The sequence below is a fragment of the Oncorhynchus masou genome, chromosome 31 (genome assembly GCF_036934945.1).
Source record: "Oncorhynchus masou masou isolate Uvic2021 chromosome 31, UVic_Omas_1.1, whole genome shotgun sequence".
In the NCBI taxonomy this organism is placed as follows: domain Eukaryota; kingdom Metazoa; phylum Chordata; class Actinopteri; order Salmoniformes; family Salmonidae; genus Oncorhynchus; species Oncorhynchus masou.
Window position 1 is genome coordinate 52,393,717 of NC_088242.1, and position 25,480 is coordinate 52,419,196.

The 25,480-nt window shown below is 43.7% G+C and overlaps 1 protein-coding gene across 1 annotated transcript in view; it reads right to left on the bottom strand.

The window, feature by feature from the left end:
• Window positions 1–3,229: 3,229 nt before the first annotated feature.
• The window catches only part of LOC135524109 (kinesin-like protein KIF21A), a 68,251-nt gene continuing 46,000 nt past the window's right edge, over window positions 3,230–25,480 (bottom strand). The window contains 8 exon segments of the mRNA XM_064951314.1: window positions 3,230–5,050; window positions 5,053–5,078; window positions 5,189–5,388; window positions 12,376–12,546; window positions 12,811–12,928; window positions 19,902–20,066; window positions 20,202–20,376; window positions 20,681–20,817. Coding sequence (XP_064807386.1) covers window positions 4,986–5,050; window positions 5,053–5,078; window positions 5,189–5,388; window positions 12,376–12,546; window positions 12,811–12,928; window positions 19,902–20,066; window positions 20,202–20,376; window positions 20,681–20,817 — 1,057 coding nt within the window. The 3' untranslated portion in view covers window positions 3,230–4,985.

Below are 25,480 nucleotides of genomic sequence, written 5' to 3' on the forward strand. Positions count from 1 at the left end.
GACCTTCTGACACAGTTGCTGAAGCCTAGGCTACAGCCAGGGTCTCAATAAATTCTCTCCTGATATGAGACAGAATTAGCCTACTTGATCAAATCTGGCATTTACATTACGACACTATTCAATCACTTTAAAGACACATTCTGGAGTTTGTGTTTTAGCAGCCCTGCCACGAGGGAGGGGCACTGGGTGCGATTTTTACCGTGCTTTATACCATGCCATTTGGGGGTACCATTTTTTTTATGGGACCTATTTGATTTTTTTTAATGGGCCTAATAGCAAATATATGGAATTTAACGGTAAAGAAAACCAGCCCCGTCTCAGCACTCTCCTTTACTCCCTGTTCACCCATGACTGCGTGGCCATGCACACCTCCAACTCAATCATCACGTTTGCAGACGACACTTCAGTGGTAGGCTTGATTGCCAACAACGACGAGACGGCCTACAGGGAGGAGGTGAGGACCCTCAGAGTGTGGTGTCAGGAAAATAACCTCACACTCAATGTCAACAAAACAACGGAGATGATCATGGACAGGAAACAGCAGAAGGAGCACCCTCCTATTCACGTCGACGGGACAGTAGTGGAGAAGGTGGAAGGTTTTAAGTTCCTCAGCGTACACATCACGGACAAACTGAAATGGTCCACCCACACAGACAGCGTGGTGAAGAAGGCGCAATAGCGCCTCTTCAACCTCAGGAGGCTGAAGAAATTTGGCTTGTCACCAAAAACACTCAAACTTTTACAGATGCACAATCGAGAGCATCCTGTCGGGCTGTATCACCGCCTGGTACGGTAACTGCTCCGCCCACAACCGTAAGGCTCTCCAGAGGGTAGTGAGGTCTGCACAACGCATCACCGGGGCAAACTACCTGCCCTCCAGGACACCTACACCACTCGATGTCACAGGAAGGCCAAAAAGATCATCAAGGACAACAACCACCCGAGCCACTGCATGTTCACCCCGCTATCATCCAGAAGGCGAGGTTAGTACAGGTGCATCAAACCTGGGACCGAGAGACTGAAAATCTTTTATAATAAAAAATTTGATGTAATAAATGTATCACTAGTCACTTTAAACAACGTCACTTTACATAATGTTTACATACCCTACATTACTCATCTCATATGTATATACTGTACTCTAGACCATCTACTTCATCTTGCCTATGCCGTTTGGCCATCGCTCATCCATATATTTATATGTACATATTCTTATTCATTCCTTTACACTTGTGTGTATAAGGTAGTTGTTGTGAAATTGTTAGATTACTTGTTAGATATTACTGCATGGTCGGAACTAGAAGCACAAGCATTTTCCTACACTCACATTAAAATCTGCTAACCATGTGTATGTGACCAATAAAATTTGATTTGATTTACAGTACCGGTCAAAAGTTAGGACACCTACTCATTCCAGGGTTTTTCTTTATTTTAACTTTTTTCTTCATTGTAGAATAATAGTGAAGACATCAACACTATGAAATAACACATATGGAATCATGTTGTAACCAAAAAAACTGTTAAACAAATCAAAATATATTTTAGATTCTATAAAGTACCCACCCTTTGACTTGATGACAGCTTTGCACACTCTTGGCATTCTCTCAACCAGGTGACTACCTCATAAAGCTGGTTGAGAGAATGCCACGAGTGTGCAAAACTGTCATCAAGGCAAAGGATCTAAAATAAAATATATATTTGGGTTAGTTTAACACTTTTTTGGTTACTACATGATTCCATATGTGTTATTTCATAGTTGTGTTGTCTTCACTACTATTCTACAATGTAGAAAATAGTAAAAATTAAGAAAACCCTTGAGGTAGGTGTGTACAAACTTTTGACTGGTACTGTATATTACCTTTTAATTTAGCATAAACACAACCAGCCATTACAGTAGCCATTGGCCTTCCTGAGTAAACAGTAAACAGTAGCCTACCTGAGCCTGGTCATCCACCCCCCCAAAAAACAGCATCCAATCAGTGCACTGCTGAAATAGTGCATTTTGCTCATGACAAAGTCAACAAGCACTGCAAATAGTGTAGGCTGCACTTATCTTTTGCACAAAAGATGAATCATTATGAATGTATGAATACATTGAAAGCATTATAGACTTTGTCTTGTAACTATTCTTTTTAACCTGAATTATATTTATGATTACAAAACTCCTTGGTCATCTATAACATAAGCATTCTTTTTTTCTAGTTCAATGGTCAGGACACCTGTACTGATGTGTTCCATGATACAAATTAAACAATATCCTCTGAGATAAAATCCTCCTGAGCAAAACCACAGCTATTAAATAATTTACAGTTCAATTTAGTGTATTTTCACTTGCAAAGTGCTTGCAACAAACTGATAGCCATGGAACTGGAAATTCAGAGACCTCTTTTCCACTCTGTAGCTCTAAAATATTCACCATAGACCCTGAAATTGAAATTCCATATCATCACAAATACCATCAGTTATAAACATGTCCAAAACATCAAGGGCCGGTTTTATAGACACAGCTAAAGCCTATAGTTCTGGACTAAAAAGCATTCTCAATGGAGATTCTCAGGAAAACCAGCCCTTACAGTACAGCAATCATTGATCTACTCCATTATGGATTTCTGTTTAATACGACAATAGTTAGTTCAAAAATACAGTTTTCACTTGCATGTGTGTGCTCCAAAATGTTATTGTAAGCAATAAGGTCATTACAATGAGCCTTCAGATTTTGACACCAAGGGAGCCCCGGGAGAAAATGTGCATCCCACATTTCACCCAATTTGCTAGTGGACTGGTCAAAAGTAGTGCACTATATAGGGAATAGGTTGCCAGTTGGGACAAATTCTTAAGCTCTCCTGTAGTTGTCATACCTCCTGTTCATCCATGTGTGACCTAGCTGGACAACCGCTAGTATGCTTTGCTTGTTGATGAATTACAAAAATTACACTACTGCCATCTAGTGGATACAACTGGTTAGCCTAAGGTGTTCTTTGAAGAGGTATATTTTGAAACCTTGCTTCCTTCATTTGAGTAAGAATAGCTTTTATTGGTGTAGGTGAATGCTAAGAGGTGGAAACCTTGCTTTCAACAAAACAATCAGGTTAGTTGGATCAGTGAATGCTACAGCCCCAATCACTGGAGTGCCCTTCTTCCTCAGTGCTCTCCCCACACTTCCAATCTTCAAATCCCCACCCCTCCCTCAAAAGGAACAGACCCAGGTGACCACACACAGGGTACTTGCTGGTTTTTGACAGATGACATTTATTTTGCCAGGCATCTGACATTAGATCTGCTACAGTACAGAGTCAGCCATTTTAGGGAATGACATCTACAGCAAAACTCCAGAGGGGAACCCAGGACTGGTTTGAATACATACAGCTTCTTTCAAGAGAACAATTCAATAAAATCAGAGCAGGGCTGCATCTGAAAATGGCACCCTGTTCCCTTTATAGTGCACAACTTCTGAACAGCATCCATGGGTCCTGGTCAAATGTAGTGCACTATGTAATAGGGTGCCATTTTGGATGCATCCCCAGGAAACATAACAGGCTGACTCGGGGCCAGGGAGAGGGGTTCTGTTCAAAAGAGATGAGTGCTGTTAGAACACAGTCTCCCAATTCTGGTCATTTGTTACCCATTCGGGAGCGCAATTTGGTGATCAACAAAACAAACCTTCAGTTTATTTCTTTGTATAATACTGTTTACGTATACACATATTGTGTTGGCTGCTGCTCCTACTACTTTAACATTCAATAGTCCCAGCAGACAGTGGATCCAATACATCATTTGACAGTTAGTTCAGCTCACACCAATCACAAATAGGCCAGTTGAAATGTACAGCAAAACTGACACAAACACGATAAACCACCGTACATAGGGGTCTTCCCAGACCAGGATTGGGAGAGCTTTACAGTACAGGCACAGATAAAAGGCTCCTCTCTTCCTCACACTTCAGACTATTATATTAAGTATGTAACTACTGTTACCAAGTGTATCTCACCTGGAGTCCAGAACAGAAGCCCTCTATGGGTCATAGGTGAGCAAACAACTTAGCAGCAAGGCCATTAGGTTAGTTATTAACTTATTAGAGGGAATAGCATCAAGTGGAAAATCATACAATTGCTAAATGACGAGTAGTGGACGAGTGAAGAGTCAGTGTATCCTCAAAGAGACATTGTATTTGCACATAGAGAGTAAGGAAGGACTAAGTATAAAGACTAAGGAAGCAGAGAGGTGACTGACTGAAGGTGTTTTGCTAGTGGCTACAAGAGTAGTGTTAGTTAATGTACAGTATCCAGTTCACAGGTAAAGTACAAGAGAAGTTTCATGATTTGGTCACCCATGGAAAGCGGGTGCTGAATTCAAAGCAAAAGAACATCAAAACCGAGCGACTTAAGGGGGTGTCAGTTCACGTAAAGCCACGTTGATATCGCGTAAGGGACAGCAGGGTTGAGGACAGTGGTTCTGCTTACAATGCAGAAGAAAGGCTTCTCTTCCTTTGCTGGTCCGGGTCTGGTCCGAGAACCAGGTCCGGGTCTTGAAGGCCTGCAACAAAGCCCGGTCTTTACCTTCCTTTCATCTAATTTCCTCCCCCAGCACAGAAAAACACTCAAGATCTGCCTCTATTTGTGTTTATGTGTGTGTGTGTGTGTGTGTGTTTGCGTGGGCTCACTCAATACTTGATACGAGCGGAGACGGAAGGATGTCTATGAAGCAAAAATAGGGTTTATTCTGCACAGGCCAGTGCTACGGCCACACAGGTTAGACTAGATACATTTAGCTAGGGAGACATTTTTCTAGGGATAAATCTACAGTATCTCACTCTGGGAAACGACTACAGCTACTTTTGCTGAGATAAGATTTCATTCTTGGGGACTGTTGTCTTGGTTATAGTATGTGGGGGGCTGTGGGTGGTTTCCAAGGCTAAGGGTCAGAGGTCAAAGTGCTAGTCAGCAGCATCCCAGGTTTAGGGTCACGGTGGGAGGTCCCGGCCATGTTCAGTTACTGGCCACCTCATCAGCTGTGTCCGCCGTCGTGTCTAAGGTGCTGTCGAGTCCGCCCGGGCACGCCAGATCTTCACTGTTCGATCACTATCAAATTACAGAGCAGAAAAACTGTGTTACTGCAATGGCTGTATCCAGGCTATTGTGTGTGTTTGTGTGTCTGCCTGTCATTCTGTCTGTGCGGTTCTGTGACTCACTCAGACGCTGTGAAGAGGTGGCTGCTATTGGTGGAGATGCCGTTGATGGGGCTCTCGTGGCCCTTGAGTTCCCCAAGGGCCCCCAGTGTGTCTGCGTGCCACAGCTTGAGCACCCCTCCTCTACAGCCGCTCAGCAGGGCCGGAGAGCCAGGCACCACACCCAGGGCACACACCCAGTCACGATGGGCGTTGGGCACTTGCTGTTAAGACATAGACAACATAGTACATACAGACTCTGTTTTCCATTCAACTATTTTGCAGGTTAGCAGTGTTTTCCAAACAGCTTCCCAGTTAAAATACCCGGCACAGTTTGTAAGTATTAGGTATTTTTATTTTATTTTTTAAGGGGTAGATCAGCTTTAATACTGCAGATAGATTGTAGCTTCCATCAATGTAATTGTCTGCATCATTTCCAATCCCCCATATATTTTGGGGTAAATATATTATATACAGTACCAGTCAAAAGGGGTACCATTTCTTTATTTTTTTAAATATTTTCTACATTGTAGAATAATAGTGAAGACATCAACACTATGAAATGACACATAGAATCATGTAGTAACCAAAAAGGTGTTAAACTAATCAAAACATATTTTAGATTTTAGATTCTTCAAAGTAGCCACCCGTTGCCTTGATGCCAGCTTTGCAAACTCTTGGCATTCTCTGATCCAGCTTCACATGGAATGCTTTTCCAACAGTCTTAAAGGAGTTCCCACATATGCTGAACACCCGTCCAGATGCTGTTCTTATTTTGATTCATGTTCATTTTCCATTAAATGTTCACTCCCTGTACTTGCTTCTCATCTCCAGCGTCGGACGTTACAGAATGCTGTTGTAGCCATGTTGGTTAAGTGTGCCTTGAATTCTAAATAAATCACAGACAGTGTTACCAGCAAAGCACCCCCACACAATCACACCTCCTCCATGCTTCACAGTGGGAACCACATGTGGAGATCATCCATTCACCTACTCTGTGTCTCACAAAGTCCCAGCGTTTGGAACCAAAAATCTCAAATCTGTACTCATCAGACCAAAGGACAGATCTCCACCGGTCTAATGTCCATTTCTCGTGTTTCTTGGCCCAAGCAAGTCTCCTCTTCTTATTGGTGTCCTTTAGTAGTGGTTTCTTTGCAGCAATTTGACCATGAAGGCCTGATTTACGCAGTCTCCTCTGAACAGTTGATGTTGAGATGTGTCTATTACTTGAACTATGTGAAGCATTTACTTGGGCTGCAATTTCTTAGGCTGGTAACTCCAATTAACTTCCTTTCCTTTCCTGTGGCGGTCCTCATGAGAGCCAGTTTCATGATAGCGCTTGATGGTTTTTGAGACTGCACTTGAAGAAACTTTGAAAGTTCTTGAAATTGTCCGGATTGACTGACCTTCATGTCTTAAAGTAACGTCTTTTATCTTTGCCTATTTGAGCTGTTCTTGCCATAATAATCAACAGAGAGTTGTAAATGGTACGTTACCTCATTAACCCTCCTCAAGGCTTGAAACGGTCCCACAAACTGCGGGCTCAGCTTCCGCGGGCTCAGCTTCCTCAGCGTTCCAGATCTCCTCAGCGTGCCGAATCCACCCGTCCACCGCAGGAGCCTCGGTTTGGCTCGGATGCCAAGGTGCCAGGGCTGGCTGATACCCCAACACACACTGGAAAGGAGTGAGGTTACTGGAGGAGTGGCGGAGGGAATTCTGCGCATACTCCACCCAAGGTAGAAAATCCACCCACTTCCTCGGCCAATCCCGACAGTAACACCGCAGGAACCTGCCCACCTCCTGGTTGACCCTCTCCACCTGCCCATTTGCTTGAGGCCGATACCATGAACTCCTTCCATACCTGTGAGGTGAACCGAAGGCCAAGATCTGACAATATCCTCCAGGATCCAGTAGTGCCAGAAGATGTGCGTAAAAAGAGCCTCCGCGGTATGCATGGACGACCGCAGCCCAGGCAGAAGAAGGAGGCGACAAGATTTGGAAAACCGGTCCACAATGACGAGAATGGTGGTGTTCCCCTAGGAGGGTCGTTGTGGAACCGGCAGGGGAAGGATTTTTCCATAAGGGGGGTGACTGGGTGTCTTTGACTGAGCACAGATGGAGCAGGAAGAGATGTAAACTTGGACGACCCTCGCCTAGATAGGCCACCAGTACTCCTCAGTTAGGCAGGCGATGGTACGGTCTATCCCAGGACGGTGCCGCACACCCGTGGGCATGTAGGCGAGGTTCTCCGGGCACTGTGCAGGTGCGGGTTCCATACACAGGGCCTGCCGTATGGCGGCGTCCACATCCCATACAAGTGGCACGATGATGCGGAACATAGGGATGATAGGGGTCTCCTCTCCCTGCCTCTCCTCTACATCTACAGAGGCGAGACAGGGTGTCAGCCTTCTCATTCTTTGAGCCTGGCCTATAGGAAATTGTGAATTGGAACCTGGCGAAGAATAGAGCCCACCTGGCCTGTCTCAGGTTTAGCCTCTTTGCTGCACTGATGTACTCCAGGTTGTGGTGGTCCGTCCACACCAGGAAAGGCTGTTTGGACCCCCTCCAGCCAGTGCCCCCAAGCCTTTAGAGCCTTCTTGACCACCAAGAGTTCCCGGTCCCCTACGTCGTAGTTCCTCTGGGCTGCTTAGAGTAGCTGCTTAGAGTAGAAAGCGCAGGGTCGCAGCTTTGGAGGGGTTCCGGTACGCTGGGACAGCACTGCCCCGACTCTTACTTCAGAGACATCCACCTCGACGATGAAGGGGAGTGAGGGGTTGGGATGTGCCAACACAGGGGCAGTGGTGAAATGTGCCTTCAGCGTCTTAAATGCCCTCTCCACCTCCGCCGTTCAACGAAGCCGCTTGGGACCTCCTCTCAGCAGGGAGGTAAGAGGCACGACCACCACACTGAAGCCCCGAATGAACCCCCGGAAATAGTTGGCGAACCCCAGGAATCACTGGACTGCTTTCACAGAGTTAGGGATGGGCCATGACCCGACTGCGCTGATGCGTTGCACTTCCATCTCTACTCCCTCCGTGGAGATGAGATTGCCCAGATAGCCAAAGGACACGGACCGCTCTCCTGTTTAACATATAGACCATGCTCCAACAGTCTTCTCAGCACAGACCTGACTAACGAGACATGCTGGACTCGGTCAGCAGAATAGACCAAAATGTCATCTATATCAACCACTATGCCCCATCCCAGCATGTCCTGAAAAACTTTGTTGATGAAGGCCTGGAAGACTGAAGGAGCATTAGATCGGCCAAAGAGCATTACGAGATACTCGTAATGACCTATGATCGTGGAAAAAGCAGTCTTCCATTCATCGCCTGCACGAATGCGCACCAGATTATAGGCGCTTCTAAAGTCCAGTTTCGTGAAGTACTGTGCCCCGTGCATTTTTTCGACAATGGTTGGAATGAGGGGTAAATGATAGCTGAAATTGACGGTGGCCTTGTTCAGTGTTCGATAATCAGTGCAGGGGCACAGTCCCCCATCTTTCTTCTTGACAAAAAATAACCTTGATGAGGCTGGTCACATAGAGTGATGGATAAAACTCTGCTGGAGTCTCTCCTGTACATAGGTCTCCATGGCCTCGGTCTCCGCATAGGAGAGGGGATAGACATGTCCTCTCGGGAGGGCTGCGTCAGACAACAGGTCAATGGCACAGTCCCAGGCGCGATGGGGAGGCAGGCATGTAGCCTGGGTCTTTGAGAAAACCTGGTGCAGATCGTGGTGTTCCTCCGGGAAATTCACTTGAGGTGCACAGTCCGGACTGTGCAGTGGTGTTGACAGATACCACGAGACACCTCCCCTGACACTCATGCAACCAACCCAGCAGTCTTCTCTCGGACCAAGAAATAACGGGGTTATGCAAACTCAACCAGGGGAGACCTAAAACAATGGGGTGCGTGGGGGTGTTTATAATCAAGAAAGTGATCTGTTCTGAATGAGTGTCATGGGTCACCCACTCACTCTGAAACAGAAATAGTAATGTGATGTACGAGCCCTGTCCCTATTGGACGATTATCCAGGGCTCGAACTGGAATGGGTGACTGTAGGGGAACCAATGGAATGCGTAATGCAGTGGCCAGTGCGCTAAGAGATTCCCGACAGATCCGGAATCAATCAGAGCTAACGGGAGTAAAGGGCTAGGGTACTCAGGGAATTTAATGGGAAAACACACTGGTTGATTTGACAGACAAGGAAAGGAGACCTTGCCTCCTACCTGAGTTGGTGCAGGGGAATTCCCTGGTTTGTCACCTCCACTCCTCCTAATGGATAGAGAGCAGGTCGGGGAAAATTACCCCCTTCTTCACAATAGATGCAGAGACCCAGATTCCTCCTTCTCCTATGCTCTGCCTCGGGCAAACATGCCAAGCCCACCTCCATTGGCTCTGGCCACAGAGCAGGGTAGCCATGGGCTCCGAATTCCACGCAGGACTCCTTCAGGACTGCAGGAGGTCGTCCAACCGGATCACCATGCTGATGAGCTGGTTGAATGACAGGTTGACATCACGGCTGGCTAACTCCAGCTGTACCTCTTTCCGCAGTCCGCTGCGGAAAACGGCGACCAGAGCCGACTTGTTCCATTCGGTGGAGGCTGCGATGGTCCGGAACTCCAGGGCGAACTCCGAGGTGGTCCTAGATCCCTGGCATAGTCGGAGTAGACGCTCAACCTCCTCTCGGCCCTCCACAGGATTATCAAACACCGAGGGGAAGAGGAGGGTGAAGCGCTCGTAGGACTTGACCTTGGGTCCACCCGTCTCCCAGACCGCGGCACCCCAGTCCAGAGCCCGTCCGGTCAGTGCCTAGATGACGGTGGCAACCCTGTCTCTTCCTGAAACAGCCCCGGCGTAGAGAGGGAGGTACAGATCGCATGTAGAAGGAACCCCTTGCATCTTGCTGGTGCGCCGTCGAAACGCTCCGGGAGGGACAGGGGAATACCACAGACCGGCTCAGAGAGAATGGAGGTTGGTCGTGGTGTGGGAGCTGGTACCGGGAACGGTACTGGAGACTGGAGGGACTGCACACTCCCCTCCAAGCGCAGGATGGTTGCCAGCACACTGTCCATGGTGATACCGAGTCTGGAGAGACAGTCCTCGTGGTGCTGCACTGTCCCTACAATGGTCGCTAGCTTGGCCTTTCCTGCTGTCTCCATTTTGCGGGTCGGTTATTCTGTCACGCTGGTATAAAGGATTTGGAGACAGGCTCAGGAATACACAATAGGGTTTTTTAATACACCCAAGACAAGCACGTTTACAAAAACACTGGGCTGTACCCAAACAAAAGAGCGAGGGTAAACCTTGTTGAACGACACGGGACGATACCCGTAATACACAATATATAAAGCACGCAGCATAACAGCTGCACCAACACATAGGTGCTCACACGACCAACGGACATTGGAACAGAGGGCACAGATATAACATATTAATCAGGGGAAATGGGAACCAGGTGTGTGTAATCAGACAAGACTGATGATAATGAACCGCGTTCAGTGAAGCCTAGAAAGCCAGTGACGTAGACCTCCGGAACAGGTGAATAGAATGAGCAGCAGTACCGGGGGGATCTGTGACAAGTACGTTTAACAAGGCACACCTGTGAATTGAAATCCATTCCAGGTGACTACCTCATAAAGCTGGTTGAGAGGATGCCAAGATTGTGCAAAGCTGTCATCAAGGCAAAGGGTAGCTACTTTGAAGAATCTCAAATATAAAACATATTTTGATTCGTTGAACACTTTTTTTTGTTACTACATGATTCCACATGTGTTATTTCATACTTTTGATGTCTTCACTATCATTCTACAATGTCGAAAAAAAATAGCGAAAAAATAAAGAAAAACCCTGGAGTGAGTAGGTGTGTTCAAACTTTTGACTGGTAATGTGTATACATATCTTTTAAAAATATATTTCCCTTTATTATTTTCCCCTAACCCTACCACCCATCCCCTAATTGGAGTAAACTAACGGACATAAACACTTAGGCTTCTACTTCCAGTTGATACATACTATAGACATTTTATGGGCACAATAATTATCTTTTGTTTCCTTTTAATCCAATCCTTCAACTACCATCAACCCCTCCCATCTATCTTTGAAGCCCATCCAGTTTCTATTTCGCCATATATTTTTAACTGCGCTGTTTCTCAAAAGTTCTGAACCTATATACGGACACAGTATTTATTATACTAGTTATCTTGTTGTTTTTAATCCCACCCTTCAGCTCCACTCAATCCCTCCCATCTATTTCATTTTTGTATTTCTATTTTACATATAGTTTTGAACTGTGCTGTGATGTTTCACGAAAGTGTTTCACACTGAACCTTTCTATTCTCATAGTTTCTAGAGATTGTAAATTTAAAAAAACATTTTGTTGCCGAAAGTATTATTATGTTATTGATTGAGTTACTATGACTTTTCAGATCACCCAGTAGCGCTATCTGCAGAATTAGCTCCAGGTAAATGTAGCACTTCTTCAACCATTCCTGGACCTGTGACCAAAAACAAGCTACATATGGACAGTACCAAAATAAATGATCTAATGATTCGGTGTCTTCCATGTGCCATGGATTCGGTACATCAAAAATCTCTTCCCAACTATTTTGCAATCTATATGGCACAGCTGTCAATTTTTTGGTCCTTAAATAAAACTGTATACTTTTTTATTTATCACAATTTTCTTTAACCAATTCAGTCTTTCATGCAGGGCCGACAGACAAGTTCCTTACTTTTTCCACCTACCACTTCCCTCTTCTATTTTTGTGGTAATGCTGCAATTAGTTGGTTGTAATTTTGGGTTGAACAGACATGTACACATATTTTTGTTAGCTGCATGTGTGACATAACTCCACCAGTCCTATTTATGATATCATTTACAAAGATTTTACCATAAAAAAATACAAATAAATGTATTTAAAAAAAATCTATTTGAGTTTAACAACAATATTTGTTGTATTATTTGCTCTGTCTTTTCTGGTGGATTAAACTAAAATTGCAACCAATTTTCTATAGCTCGTTTTAAAAATAGTTATATTTTGGAGATTATTTCATTTTCAAATAGCCGAAAGTGAGAGGTTGTAATCTGAATAAAGGGCAAAAGGCCTTTCTTGAACATGGGGTGAGACATTCTTACTAAACTGCTTTTTTTTAATGACTTGATTCACCAAAATAGTCAGTGACACTTCCCCCTTTCCCCTCTGTTACCTGCAGTAAGTCTTTGCGGTCTAGGTCCCACTTCTTAATGCCGTTGTCCCTGGAGCCGCTGAAGAGGACGTCGCCCTGCACCACCAAGGACTCGATGCCATCGTAGTGGGGAGGCTCAAAGTTGTGTGTGGGGCTGATAGCACCCAGGGCCCCCTCTGTCACGTCAAACAGCTGCAACAGACAGTCCATCAACAACACTAGACAAGTCACAGCAAAGCCTTAGCCAGGCTAATTCCTATTGCATAGAAAACAAATACAAGAGCCAACATGATCCATATTCAAACATGAGACAACATGAAGAAAATTATCTCTGACCGAAACTTCAACACAATACAACCATGTAGAGATGTAATATGGTGTGTGTGTGTGTGTGGCAGTTATCCTTTCGATAACGAATATACGAACAGCCACACGCCATAACACACTCTCACACACCTTGATGTAATGGTCCTTGGATCCGCTGATGACCAGATCCTGACCGTTCCCACTCTGGTCCACAGTCAGACACATGACTGGACCCAGGTGACCAGTCAGCTTCCCTGTGGATACAAATCTGACCAAGAGAGAGGGAGGACAGTGGGCCTTTAACATGATAGCAATCTTGTGAGATGCACTGCTTTACGGCAAGACATTCACTAAGAGGACAGGCAAAGATCAGCAAGGGAATAGATCAGGGGTACTCAACTACTATATGAGAAGGTCCGGTCACACAGATTTCCTAGGTAGCAAAGGTCCGGATGGATATTGTCATTTATCGTCTTAGTAACAAACCTTGCAACCCATACGACCCCAAACGGTTCACACCCCTCTTGTTGGCCGAGAGAAAAAAAATGTATATTTTTTGTGATTATTTTCTAACAATTATACACATTTTGCCATGTCATATGATACCGGAGGTAAATTTGAGGTTTTATTAGTCGTATGTACACGGAAAACACATGGTATCACAGGAGGTGAGTGGCACCTTATTTGGGGAGGACACGCTCGGAGTAATGGCTGTTTGTGGAAAGGTATCAAATACATAAAACACATGGTTTCCTTGTGTTTGATGCCATTCCATTTGTGCCGTTCCAGCCATTACTATGAGCCGTCCACCCCTCAGCAGCCTCTTGTGCATGGTATACATCCTCCAAACGAAATGCTTACTTGCAGGTTCTTTCTTGACAATCCAACAACAGGTGGTCAGTCCAGTTCAAGTCTTCAGCAGTCTGATGGCTTGTAGATAGAAACTGTCACTGTGCCTGTTGGTATCAGACTTCATGCTCCGATACCGTCCTACCGACGATAAGGGAGAGGACAGCTTGTGGCTGTGGTGAATGGGGTCCTTGATGATGCAGCGGGCCTTCCACAAGCACCATTTTGACTAGAGGTCTTGGATGGTTGAGAAAACAGTCCCAGTAATGTACTGGGCCATCTTCACCACCTGCTGGAGGGCCTTGCGGTCATGGGTGGAGCAATTCCCATAGCAGGCCATGATGCAACCGGTCAGGATGCTCTCCATGGTGCAGCAGTAGTGTTTGGAGAGGACCCGGGGCGGCATGCCGAATTTCTACAGCCGCCTTAGGAAGTAGAGTCACTGTTGCGCCCTCTTGACAAGAGTGGTGGTGTTGTTGGTCCATGTCAAGTCCTCTGTGATGCAGAAGCAGAGGAACCTAAAACTTGTGAGTCTCTCTGCTGCGGTCCGGTTGATGTGAATCAGGGCATGTTCCCTCTTCTGCTTCCTGAAGTTAACAATCGACTTCTTTGTTTCGCTTATGCTGAGGGAGAGGTTGTTGATCAATGGGGGGCCCCTTGGGGGTCGGGGTCCCTGGGAACGTAATCTGGCCATAATAATTACAATATTTAGATGGGGGTGCCACAGGGTTCAATTCTTGGACCGACTCTCTTCTCTGTATACATCAATGAGGTCGCTCTTGCTGCTGGTGAGTCTCTGATCCACCTCTACGCAGACGACACCATTCTGTATACTTCTGGCCCTTCTTTGGACACTGTGTTAACAACCCTCCAGGCAAGCTTCAATGCCATACAACTCTCCTTCCGTGGCCTCCAATTGCTCTTAAATACAAGTAAAACTAAATGCATGCTCTTCAACCGATTGCTACCCGCACCTGCCCGCCTGTCCAACATCACTACTCTGGACGGCTCTGACTTAGAATACGTGGACAACTTCAAATACTTAGGTGTCTGGTTAGACTGTAAACTCTCCTTCCAGACCCATATCAAATATCTCCAATCCAAAGTTAAATCTAGAATTGGCTTCTTATTTCGCAACAAAGCATCCTTCACTCATACTGCCAAACATACCCTTGTAAAACTGACCATCCTACCAATCCTCAACTTTGGCGATGTCATTTACAAAATAGCCTCCAATACCCTACTCAACAAATTGGATGCAGTCTATCACAGTGCAATCCGTTTTGTCACCAAAGCCCCATATACTACCCACCATTGCAACCTGTACGCTCTCGTTGGCTGGCCATCGCTTCATACTCGTCGCCAAACCCACTGGCTCCATGTCATCTACAAGACCCTGCTAGGTAAAGTCCCCCCTTATCTCAGCTCGCTGGTCACCATAGCATCACCCACCTGTAGCACGCGCTCCAGCAGGTATATCTCTTGAGTCACCCCCAAAACCAATTCTTTCTTTGGCCGCCTCTCCTTCCAGTTCTCTGCTGCCAATGACTGGAACGAACTACAAAAATCTCTGAAACTGGAAACACTTACCTCCCTCACTAGCTTTAAGCACCAACTGTCAGAGCAGCTCACAGATTACTGCACCTGTACATAGCCCACCTATAATTTAGCCCAAACAACTACCTCTTTCCCTACTGTATTTATTTTTATTTATTTAGCTCCTTTGCACCCCATTATTTTTATTTCTACTTTGCATTATTTCTACTTTGCACATTCTTCCACTGCAAATCTACCATTCCAGTGTTTTACTTGCTATATTGTATTTACTTTGCCACCATGGCCTTTTTTTGCCTTTACCTCCCTTATCTCACCTCATTTGCTCACATCGTATATAGACTTGTTTATACTGTATTATTGACTGTATGTTTGTTTTACTCCATGTGTAACTCTGTGTCGTTGTATGTGTCGAACTGCTTTGCTTTATCTTGGCCAGGTCGCAATTGTAAATGAGAACTTGTTCTCAACTTGCCTACCTGGTTAAATAAAGGTGAAATTAAATAAATAAATACATGTAAAATAAAAATATATAATATATATGTATATACTGTATATTATTATAATATATTTTTTGAAAGTCAGAACCCGAAGTCCATATTGACCCCGTTCAAGGTCCGGATCGTGGTCTGCCAGTTGAGTATGGCTGGAATAGACATTCAATACAAGCAGTAGCCTCTAGATCAGGGGTGTCATAGTCAAATGGACGGAGGGCCAAATAAAAAATTTAGCTACAAGCCGAGGGCCGGACTGTTCGAATGTTCATTGAAAAATTTTTAAATGACGCATATAGTCTAGTGAACCTAATTGAACCTACTGAAAACCTAACAAATATATTCCAATATGATCAGATAAATAAAGCAATATTTTCTTATGGCTCTGTCAGTAATCTTTAATTTTCAACAGACACAAAAGACAAATTTCCTTTATATAAAAATCCCCATAACATGAACATTAAATGAAAGAAACCGGTATTCAAGGCACCATCAGTAGCCTATATTTTCTATTTTAGCAAAAGTGGGCTAAATTTACTTCAAAGAAAAAAACAATAATAGCAATTTTCTATCATCCACTCAACTGAAATATTTTTAAAATATAATTGGATTGAAATACAATAAAATAAAGTGCAAAAATCTATTAATCAAAAACAACACTTTGTTTAAGGAGAAGTAACATGCAGTGAAAACAAATATTAAACTTTAACTTTTAAACTTGAACTGAGTAAAAACTCTAAATATGTGATTGCACAGTAATGTTCACTTGTTTGAGGTTGAGGGTGATACTTGGTGGTGTCCCATCTTTTCCACAAGTTCATCAATGTTCGGGGTAAGGCTCTGAGCTGAGGAAATCCTCAGAATTGAGTGGAGGTGTTCAGCAGTAAGTCGACTTCTGTGTGATGTTTTGTTCAGGTTCATCAAAGAAAAAGTTGTTCACACAGGTATGTGCTGCCAAACATAGACAACGTTTGAGCAGCCTGGATGCGCAGCTGGGGCATTGTGTCGGGGAGGAAACGGGCGAACTCCGCAGCACCCACTGCCGCATATTTTGCCCTCAGTGCATCATTGCATTGGAGGTCAATCAACTCCATTTGGAGGTTTGGTGGTGAGCTTTCCACGTCAACAGCAAATGGGTTACCGAGAGCAGTTCCAACCTGCTTTTTTGTGCTTCAAAGTCAGCAAATCGGCGTCGAAAGTCAGCGGCAAGCATACCTATTTTATCAGCCAACTGTGCGCTCGGGAACGCACTGGTAGAGAGCTTCTCTTTCATGGTCTGGCAGCTGGGAAAGTGGCTTAAATTTTCTTTCCGCATCTGCGTCTCCCACAGAGTCAGTTTGGTTTTAAATGCCTTCACTGTACTGTACATATCAGAGATGACATGATCCCGACCCTGCAGCTGCAAGTTCATTGCATTCAGATGACTCGTAATGTCACACAGAAAAGCCATTTCACACAGAAACATTTCGTCTCGGAGTTGTGTTGTGTCTTTCCCTTTGCTGTCCAAGAACAGACAAATCTCCTCACGAAGCTCGAAACATCTTTGAAGCACCTTTCCCTGGCTTAGCCATCGCACCTCTGTGTGATAAGGCAAATCACCATGCTCCGTTTCTAACTCCGTCAGAAATGCCTTGAACTGGCGGTGATTCAAACCTTTGGCTCTGATAAAGTTAACTGTGCGCGTGATGATGCTCATTACATGCTCCATTTTCAAGGCTTTACCGCACAACGCTTCCTGGTGTATGATACAATGATAAGCTGTCAGCTCACCTGTCGCGTTTTCCTCTTGCATCTTTTCCCGTATCTTCGCCACCAGTCCGCTCCTGTGTCCACACATCGCAGGTGCTCCGTCGGTTGTCAAACCCACGAGTTTTTCCCAAGGCAGCTCCATCTCATTTACACATCTTGACACCTCTTCATACAAATCATGCCCCGTAGTTGTGCCATGCATAGGACGTAAAGCCAAAAACTCCTCTGTCACGCTTAGGCTGGAGTCCACTCCGCGGATGAAAATTGACAACTGGGCAATGTCAGAAATGTCGGTGCTCTCATCCACAGCCAAGGAATATGCAATGAAATCTTTTCCCTTTTTCACAAGCTGCTCTTTTAGATTGATGGACAACTGGTCTACTCTCTCGGCAATGGTGTTTCTGCTCAGACTCACATTTAAAAAGAGTTGCCTTTTTTCTGGGCAAACTTCGTCACAAACTTTAATCATGCAGTTTTTGATGAAATCCCCCTCCGTAAATGGCCGGGCTGATTTAGCGATCTCTTCTGCCAAAATAAAACTGGCCTTGACAGCAGCCTGGCCTTGTGATTTGGCTTTTTTGAACAGAGCCTGTCGAGATTTGAGGCCTCGTTTTAATTCCTCTGCCTTTTGTAGCCTTTGTTCCATGTCCATATTCTTGTTTTTGTCCGCGTGTTTCGTTTCATAATGTCGTCTCAGATTATACTCTTTCAGTACCGCCACACTTTCTCCACACAGAAGACACACAGGTTTTCCAGCTACCTCCGTGAACATATACTCCGACTCCCACCTTGTTTGAAACCCCGGTTCTCAGTGTCCACCTTCCGTTTTGCCATTTTTGATGGGTATCTGAAAGTTAATTTTACTGTGATGCTGACGACTGCTGTGCCAATAAATATTGAAATGAAGCAGCCTACTGCTCGGTGCGTCACCGTTGCATTGTGGGAAATGTAGTATTGGTGCGTGTAAAAGATCTGCGGGCTGCCGGCTTGCTGCGGTCTGCGGGCCGGTTCTAATAATAAATCAAGATCATCCCAGGGGCCGTAAAAAACCTTCTCGCGGGCCGGATGTGGCCCGCGGGCCTTGACTCTGACATATGTGCTCTAGATCTATTATAGATCAGCACATAGTAGTGAGAGAGAAGTTTTCTGAAGACAATGCCTTTTTTCAGGCCTCTCTTTGGATTTGTTTGTCAAAATGCCCGGTGTGCCGTGCTATACCTACCTTCTTAGGTCCCAGACTCACAGGAGAGACATTTTATCCTTTTTTATTTATTTTGAATCAAAATGCCTTCTGGAACATGTGAATTTTCATGTGCCTTAATAACAAACTTGTATGCCATCTGTAAATAAGAATAAAATTGTTAAATTACGAGCCTTGTTGGTTAACCTTTTGCGTGTAGGGGGCAGTATTTTCGTTTTTGGCAAAAAACGTACCCATTTGAAACTGCCTATTTCTCAGCCCCAGAAACTAGAATATGCATATCAGATTAGGATAGAAAACACTCTAATGTTTCCAAAACTGTAAAAATATTGTCTGTGAGTATAACAAAACTGATATTGCAGGCGAAAACCTGCAATCAGGAAGTGCCTCTTATTTTGAAACGTCTCTGTTCCTATGCATGCCTATCCTCCATTTAAAGGGATATCAACCAGATTCCTTTTTATATGGCTTCCCTAAGGTGTCAACAGTCTTCAAGACATAGTTTCAGGCTTTTATTTTGAAAAATGAGCGTGAAAGATCACATTGCATAAGTGGATAGGCGGGGGCTCTCAGAGTGAGTTTTGCGCTACAGAGTAAATCGGCCATTGTTTCTCCCGGTGTTACTGAAAAACTTACACACCCGGATGATATATTATCAAATATATATTTTAAAAACAACATGAGGATTGATTATAAAAAATGTTTGACATGTTTCTGTGAACATTATGGATATTATTTGGAATATACGTCTGCGTTGTCGTGACTGCTCTTTCCTGTGGATTTTTGAACAACGCGATAAACAAACTGAGATATTTTGGGAATAAAAATAATCTTTATGGAACAAAAAGGAACATTTGTTGTGTAACTGGGAGTCTCGTGAGTGAAAACATCCAAAGATCAAAGGTAAACGATTAATTTGATTGCTTTTCTGATTTTCGTGACCTAGCTTCTTAATGCTTAGTGTACATAATATTTTGTTATGCTATCGATAAACTTACAAACGCTTGGATTGTTTGTAAAGCATAATTTCAAAATCTGAGACGACAGATGGATTAACAAAAGGCTAAGCTGTGTTTTGCAAAATTGCACTTGTGATTTCATGAATATGAATATTTTTTGTAATATTATTTGACTGTGGTGCTATGCTATTCAGCGGTTGCTGAGTAGCGTCAAGAATTAAGCCACAGTCAGTAACATTCCCAGTAGGCATGATTGGCTGAGATAATGAGTGGGCTGGACATGCCGAGAAAGGAGCTTGGATTGGTCTGCAATATACAACAGAAGTTGGAAGTTTACATACACCTTAGCCAAATACATTTAAACTCAGATTTTCAACATTTCAGGCCTTTTTGGATTTGTTTGTCAAAATGTCCGGTGTGCCGTGCTATACCTACCTTCTTAGGTCCCAGACTCTGACAGAGTTGCCGGCAGCGGCGTACAGGACAGAGCCACTGGGGTTGAGTGCGATCTGGTTGATCTGGTTCTCTCCTGCCGGGATGGTGACAGTCCGGTTGGTGCTAGACGCACAGGCGTCGCCCGGGGTCACCTGACCAGAAGACCTGTAGAATACAGAGTCGTGGGTGTCAAATAAAGTTACCATATATGGGTGTAATAGATGTTATCATATATGGGTGTAATGGATGTTATGTATATTTGTATAGCCTTTGAAAAACAGTTACGCCATTGACACTCACGTGAGGGTGCGGATGCACTTGGCTGAGTCTCGGATGTCCCAGACCTTGATGTAGGAGGTGGAGACGGTGAAGACCAGGCTGGAGCTGTAGCGAACTGACACCACATTGTTGGGGTGACCTGTCAGTGACATGATCTCCTGACCTGTCACTAGGTTCCACACCTTACACGTACGGTCTGGAAGGAGATGAGAGGAGAGGAAGAGGTGAGCACTGATCTCCACAATCATTTGCTCAAATCACATCACGAGAGCATCTGTTATATTTCTGTCTCAATTTCTGTGTCACAATTGTCACTAGCAGAGTTTATGTCTATCTACCTAGGTCCCCTTAACACTAGTGGTGCCAGTCCAGTTACAATACTGTGTCAGCACCATAAAAACAACAATCTATCGGTCCTGTCCAGTACACATTAACTCAAGTGATTATCTTTTGCTCAGTCTGTGAGACAGGAGACATTATTGATACATTGGACAATTGACCTTTGGAGCCGGTGAAGAGGAGGTCATCGGTAGAGTCAACACACAGCACGGCTTTAGTGTGACCCTCAGCCACGTGGACACACTGCAGTGTTGCTGACCGACTGCCCTTTGAGGAAGGCACTGGGTTGATCACCCCTCTGGGGAGGAAGAAATCATGCATGAAAATGTCAGTAGGGCTCAGAGAACGGGTAACCACCGTTTAAGGCTTCATACACTGCAGTAAGACACAGAAATAATTCAATACAAGATTAAACATGCACCCACAAGTCCACCACTACAGGCACACATGCATACCGTATACAGTACATAATGTACATGTACCCACTTGGCCAGTTAGCAACATGCTGCAAATAAAAATGAAAAACTAACGAGAAGCCAGTGACAGTGTCCATCCACAAGCATGGTCAGGCTGACAAAAACTAAACCAAACACTGAACAGAACCATCCAGAGATCCAGAGAAAGGACTACCTGTCAACCACAGAGGAGCCTCTCTCCTCGCAGCTTACCACACATCAACACACTGGCAAGAAGGGAGACATTGTTGGCAACTGACAGATCTTTTCAATAGCTGTGCGTCCTTCTTCACTTTAACACAATCCTCCTACAATGGGCCAACCTTGCAAGTACTTTCAGTTGAGTCTTGTACAGTTATTGGGTGACAACAAAAAAACATTTGGTAGTCACAACAGGTAAATCACTATAGCGTGAATACAAACGTGAACAGAGGGAAAAAGGCCTACATATTGTAGTGTACATTTGGGAGAAGAAACGGTCCATTCTGTGGACAATTGATCTTTTCTAAAGTCTAAATCTCACTAAAGGAGAGGTGACAACGTGTCCCGAGTGGTTTAGATGTGTCCCCTGACGTGAGAGAGTGTGCTCAACAATTCCAACACCTACCTAATGTTTATAGCTTACCTAATATATGCAGCATACCTGTAAACAATCCATTTGATTGGTGATTTATTATATTATATTTGACTTCCAGAGCTTCCTTAGAGTGGGGCCCGTAATTATTGGGTCCCTTGATAAAGATGAGCAAAAAATAAAATACTGTATAAAAGAAATAATACAAATACTGAGCTGTTTTGGAGAACACATTGGGAGGGATCTTAGACCATTCCTCCATACTGAATCTATCCAGATCCTTGATACCCTTTGTTTTTTTCTTTATTACTTGTTAAAAAAATCTCTTCTTCTGAGCAATTGTATTAGTATTAAATAATATAACAGTACAACAAATTTGAGCATACAATATACAATGCTCAGTACTTGTACTATCGATTTTATTACAAGACACTGCCTATTACTTGTAACTTATGCTTATAACTTAACTAAATTAACTTCCTCTTACTTATCCTGCGGTCTGTCTGCTCTATCCAAACACCCTGTCAGACGGACAAATCTGTTGCCTTGGCTACGTGGGCGGTTAGAGGGGAAGGAGGGGGGAGACGGGGTGCTGGCGTCGGAGTTCCTCGTATCACAGCTGGAACGGTGGACAGGGAGACTGAGGCTGGGCGTCTGGCTGCTGGCATGCATACAAAGGATAAATCCGTTGCCTTTCTACTGTTTGTATTGTGTACTGTACAGGATCACACGCATACTAGTGGAAATGTGCATGCACATACACACGCACACAAGGACACAGAGGGACACACTTGCACAGACTAGAGCTAGAATAGGCTAAAATAGATAAGCAGCTTTCATTGTTTGAAACTCTCTCCTTCTGTCTTCTCTGCATTCTGTAAGAACCCTCTCTAATCAACAATTAGTGATAATGCCCGAGAATCCGGTGTTTGGAGGGTATATGTGATTTGTTTCAGGAAACTAGGCGTATGTCGCAAGTCACGACTTCACAGGAGAGACATTTTATCATTTTTTATTTATTTTAATCAAAATGCCTTCTGGAACATGTGAATTTCCATGTGCCTTAATAACAAACTTGTATGCCATCTGTAAATAAGAATAAAATTGTTAAATTACGAGCCTTGTTGGTTAACCTTTTGCATGTAGGGGGCAGTATTTTCGTTTTTGGCTAAAAACCGTACCCATTTGAAACTGCCTATTTCTCAGCCCCAGAAACTAGAATATGCATATCAGATTAGGATAGAAAACACTCTAATGTTTCCAAAACTGTAAACATATTGTCTGTGAGTATAACAGAACTGATAATGCAGGCGAAAACCTGCAATCAGGAAGTGCCTCTTATTTTGAAACATCTCTGTTCCTATGCATGCCTATCCTCCATTTAAAGGGATATCAACCAGATTCCTTTTTATATGGCTTCCCTAAGGTGTCAACAGTCTTCAGACATAGTTTCAGGCTTTTATTTTGAAAAATGAACGTGAAAGATCACATTGCATAAGTGGATAGGCGGGGGCTCTCAGAGTGAGTTTTGCTCTACAGAGTAAAGCGGCCATTGTTTCTCCCGGTGTTACTGAAAAACTTACACACCCGGTTGATATATTATCAAATATATATTTTGAAAACAACATGAGGATTGATTATAAAAAATGTTTGACATGTTTCTGTGGACATTATGGATATTATTTGGAATATACGTCTGCGTTGTCGTGACTGCTCTTTCCTGTGGATTTCTGAACAACGCGACAAACAAACTGAGGTATTTTGGGAATAAAAATAATCTTTATGGAACAAAAAGGAACATTTGTTGTGTAACTGGGAGTCTCGTGAGTGAAAACATCCGAAGATCAAAGGTAAACGATCAATTTGATTGCTTTTCTGATTTTCGTGACCTAGCTTCTTAATGCTTACTGTACATAATATTTTGTTATGCTATCGATAAACTTACACAAACGCTTGAATTGTTTGTAAAGCATAATTTCAAAATCTGAGACAACAGGTGGATTAACAAAAGGCTAAGCTGTGTTTTGCAATATTGCACTTGTGATTTCATGAATATGAATATTTTTTAGTAATATTATTTGACTGTGGCGCTATGCTATTCAGAGGTTGCTGAGTAGCGTCAATAATTAAACCACAGTCAGTAACATTTCCAGTAGGCATGATTGGCTGAGATAATGAGTGGGCTGGACATGCCGAGAGAGGAGCTTGGATTGGTCTGCAATATACAACTGAAGTTGGAAGTTTACATACACCTTAGCCAGATACATTTAAACTCAGATTTTCAACATTTCCTGACATTAAATCGTAGTAAACATTCCCTGTCTTCAGTCACTCAGGATCACTTACAATAAATTGGGTGAATTTTGGCCCATTCCTCCTGACACAGCTGGTGTAACTGAGTCAGGTTTGTAGGCCTCCTTGCTCGCACATGCTTTTTCAGTTCTGCCCCACAAATTTTCTATAGGAACGAGGTCAGGGTTTTGTGATGGCCACTCCAATACCTTGACTTTGTTGTCCTTAAGCTATTATGCCACAACTTTGGAAGTATGCTTGGAAAGCACCCCCACATGATGCTGCGACCCCCATGCTTCACGGTTGGGATGGTGTTCTTCGGCTTGCAAGCCTCCCCCTTTTTCCTCCAAACATAACGATGGTCATTATGGCCCAACAGTTCTATTTTTGTTTCATCAGACCAGAGGACATCAGACCAGAGGACATCAAAAAGTACGATATTTGTCCCCATGTGCAGTTGCAAACCCTAGTCTAGCTTTTTTTTATGGCGGTTTTGGAGCAGTGGCTTCTTCGTTGCTGAGCGGCCTTTCAGGTTATGTCGATATAGGACTCATTTTCCTGTGGCTATAGACACTTTTGTACCTGTTTCCTCCAGCATCTTCACAAGGTCCGTTGATATTGTTCTGGGATTGATATGCACTTTTCGCACCAAAGTACGTTCATCTCTAGGAGACAGAACGCTTCTCCTTCCTGAGCGGTATGATGGCTGTGTGGTCCCATGGTGTTTATATGGTGTTTATACTTGCGTACTATTGTTTGTACAGATGAACATGTTACCTTCAAGCGTTTGGAAATTGCTCCCAAGGATGAACCAGACTTGTGGAGGTCTACAATTTTTTTATGAGGTCTTGGCTGATTTCTTTTGATTTCCCATGAGCACTAAGTTTGAAGGTAAGCCTTGAAATACATCCACAAGTGCACCTCCAATTGACTAAAATTATGTCAATGAGCCTATCAGAAGCTTCTAAAGCCATGACATAATTTTATGGAATTTTCCAAGCTGTTTAAAGGCACAGTCAACTTAGTGTATGTAAACTTCTGACCCACTGGAATTATAATAAGTGAAATAATCTGTCTGTAAACAATTGTTGGAAAATGCACAAAGTAGATGCCCTAACCGGCTTGCCAAAACTATAGTTTGTTAACCAGAAATTTATGGAGTTGTTGAAAAACAGGTTTTAATGACTCCAACCTAAGTATATGTAAACTTCCGACTTCAACTGTAGAAGGCTTCTGTCAATTTGAGCTCGTCAGTCTGTGCTGGTAATCCTGTCGAAACACGGCTTTAAAAAAAATGTATTGTGTAGTGGAACTGCATAAGTGTTGCTCTCCACTTTCTGGAGGATAAAGTTTTGAAATCAGTGGAATTAGAGTATGATAGCTAAAGAGATGGAGAAAACACCTGTCTCTGGATTACATCTTCAAACTAAGGGCAATCGTGGTATGGCATCCGTGACAGGGAGACGCCTCCATCTTGCATTATGATGTATACGGGTAAGATAGACTAGGGTTAGCTTGCTACATTTTCAGATATTACACATTTATAATTTTGACAGAAAGTGGTTTAATTTCAAGCTAAATATATTCTCCAAACACTGGCTTCGAGGGCATTATCACTTTTATACAACAGGTTACCAATA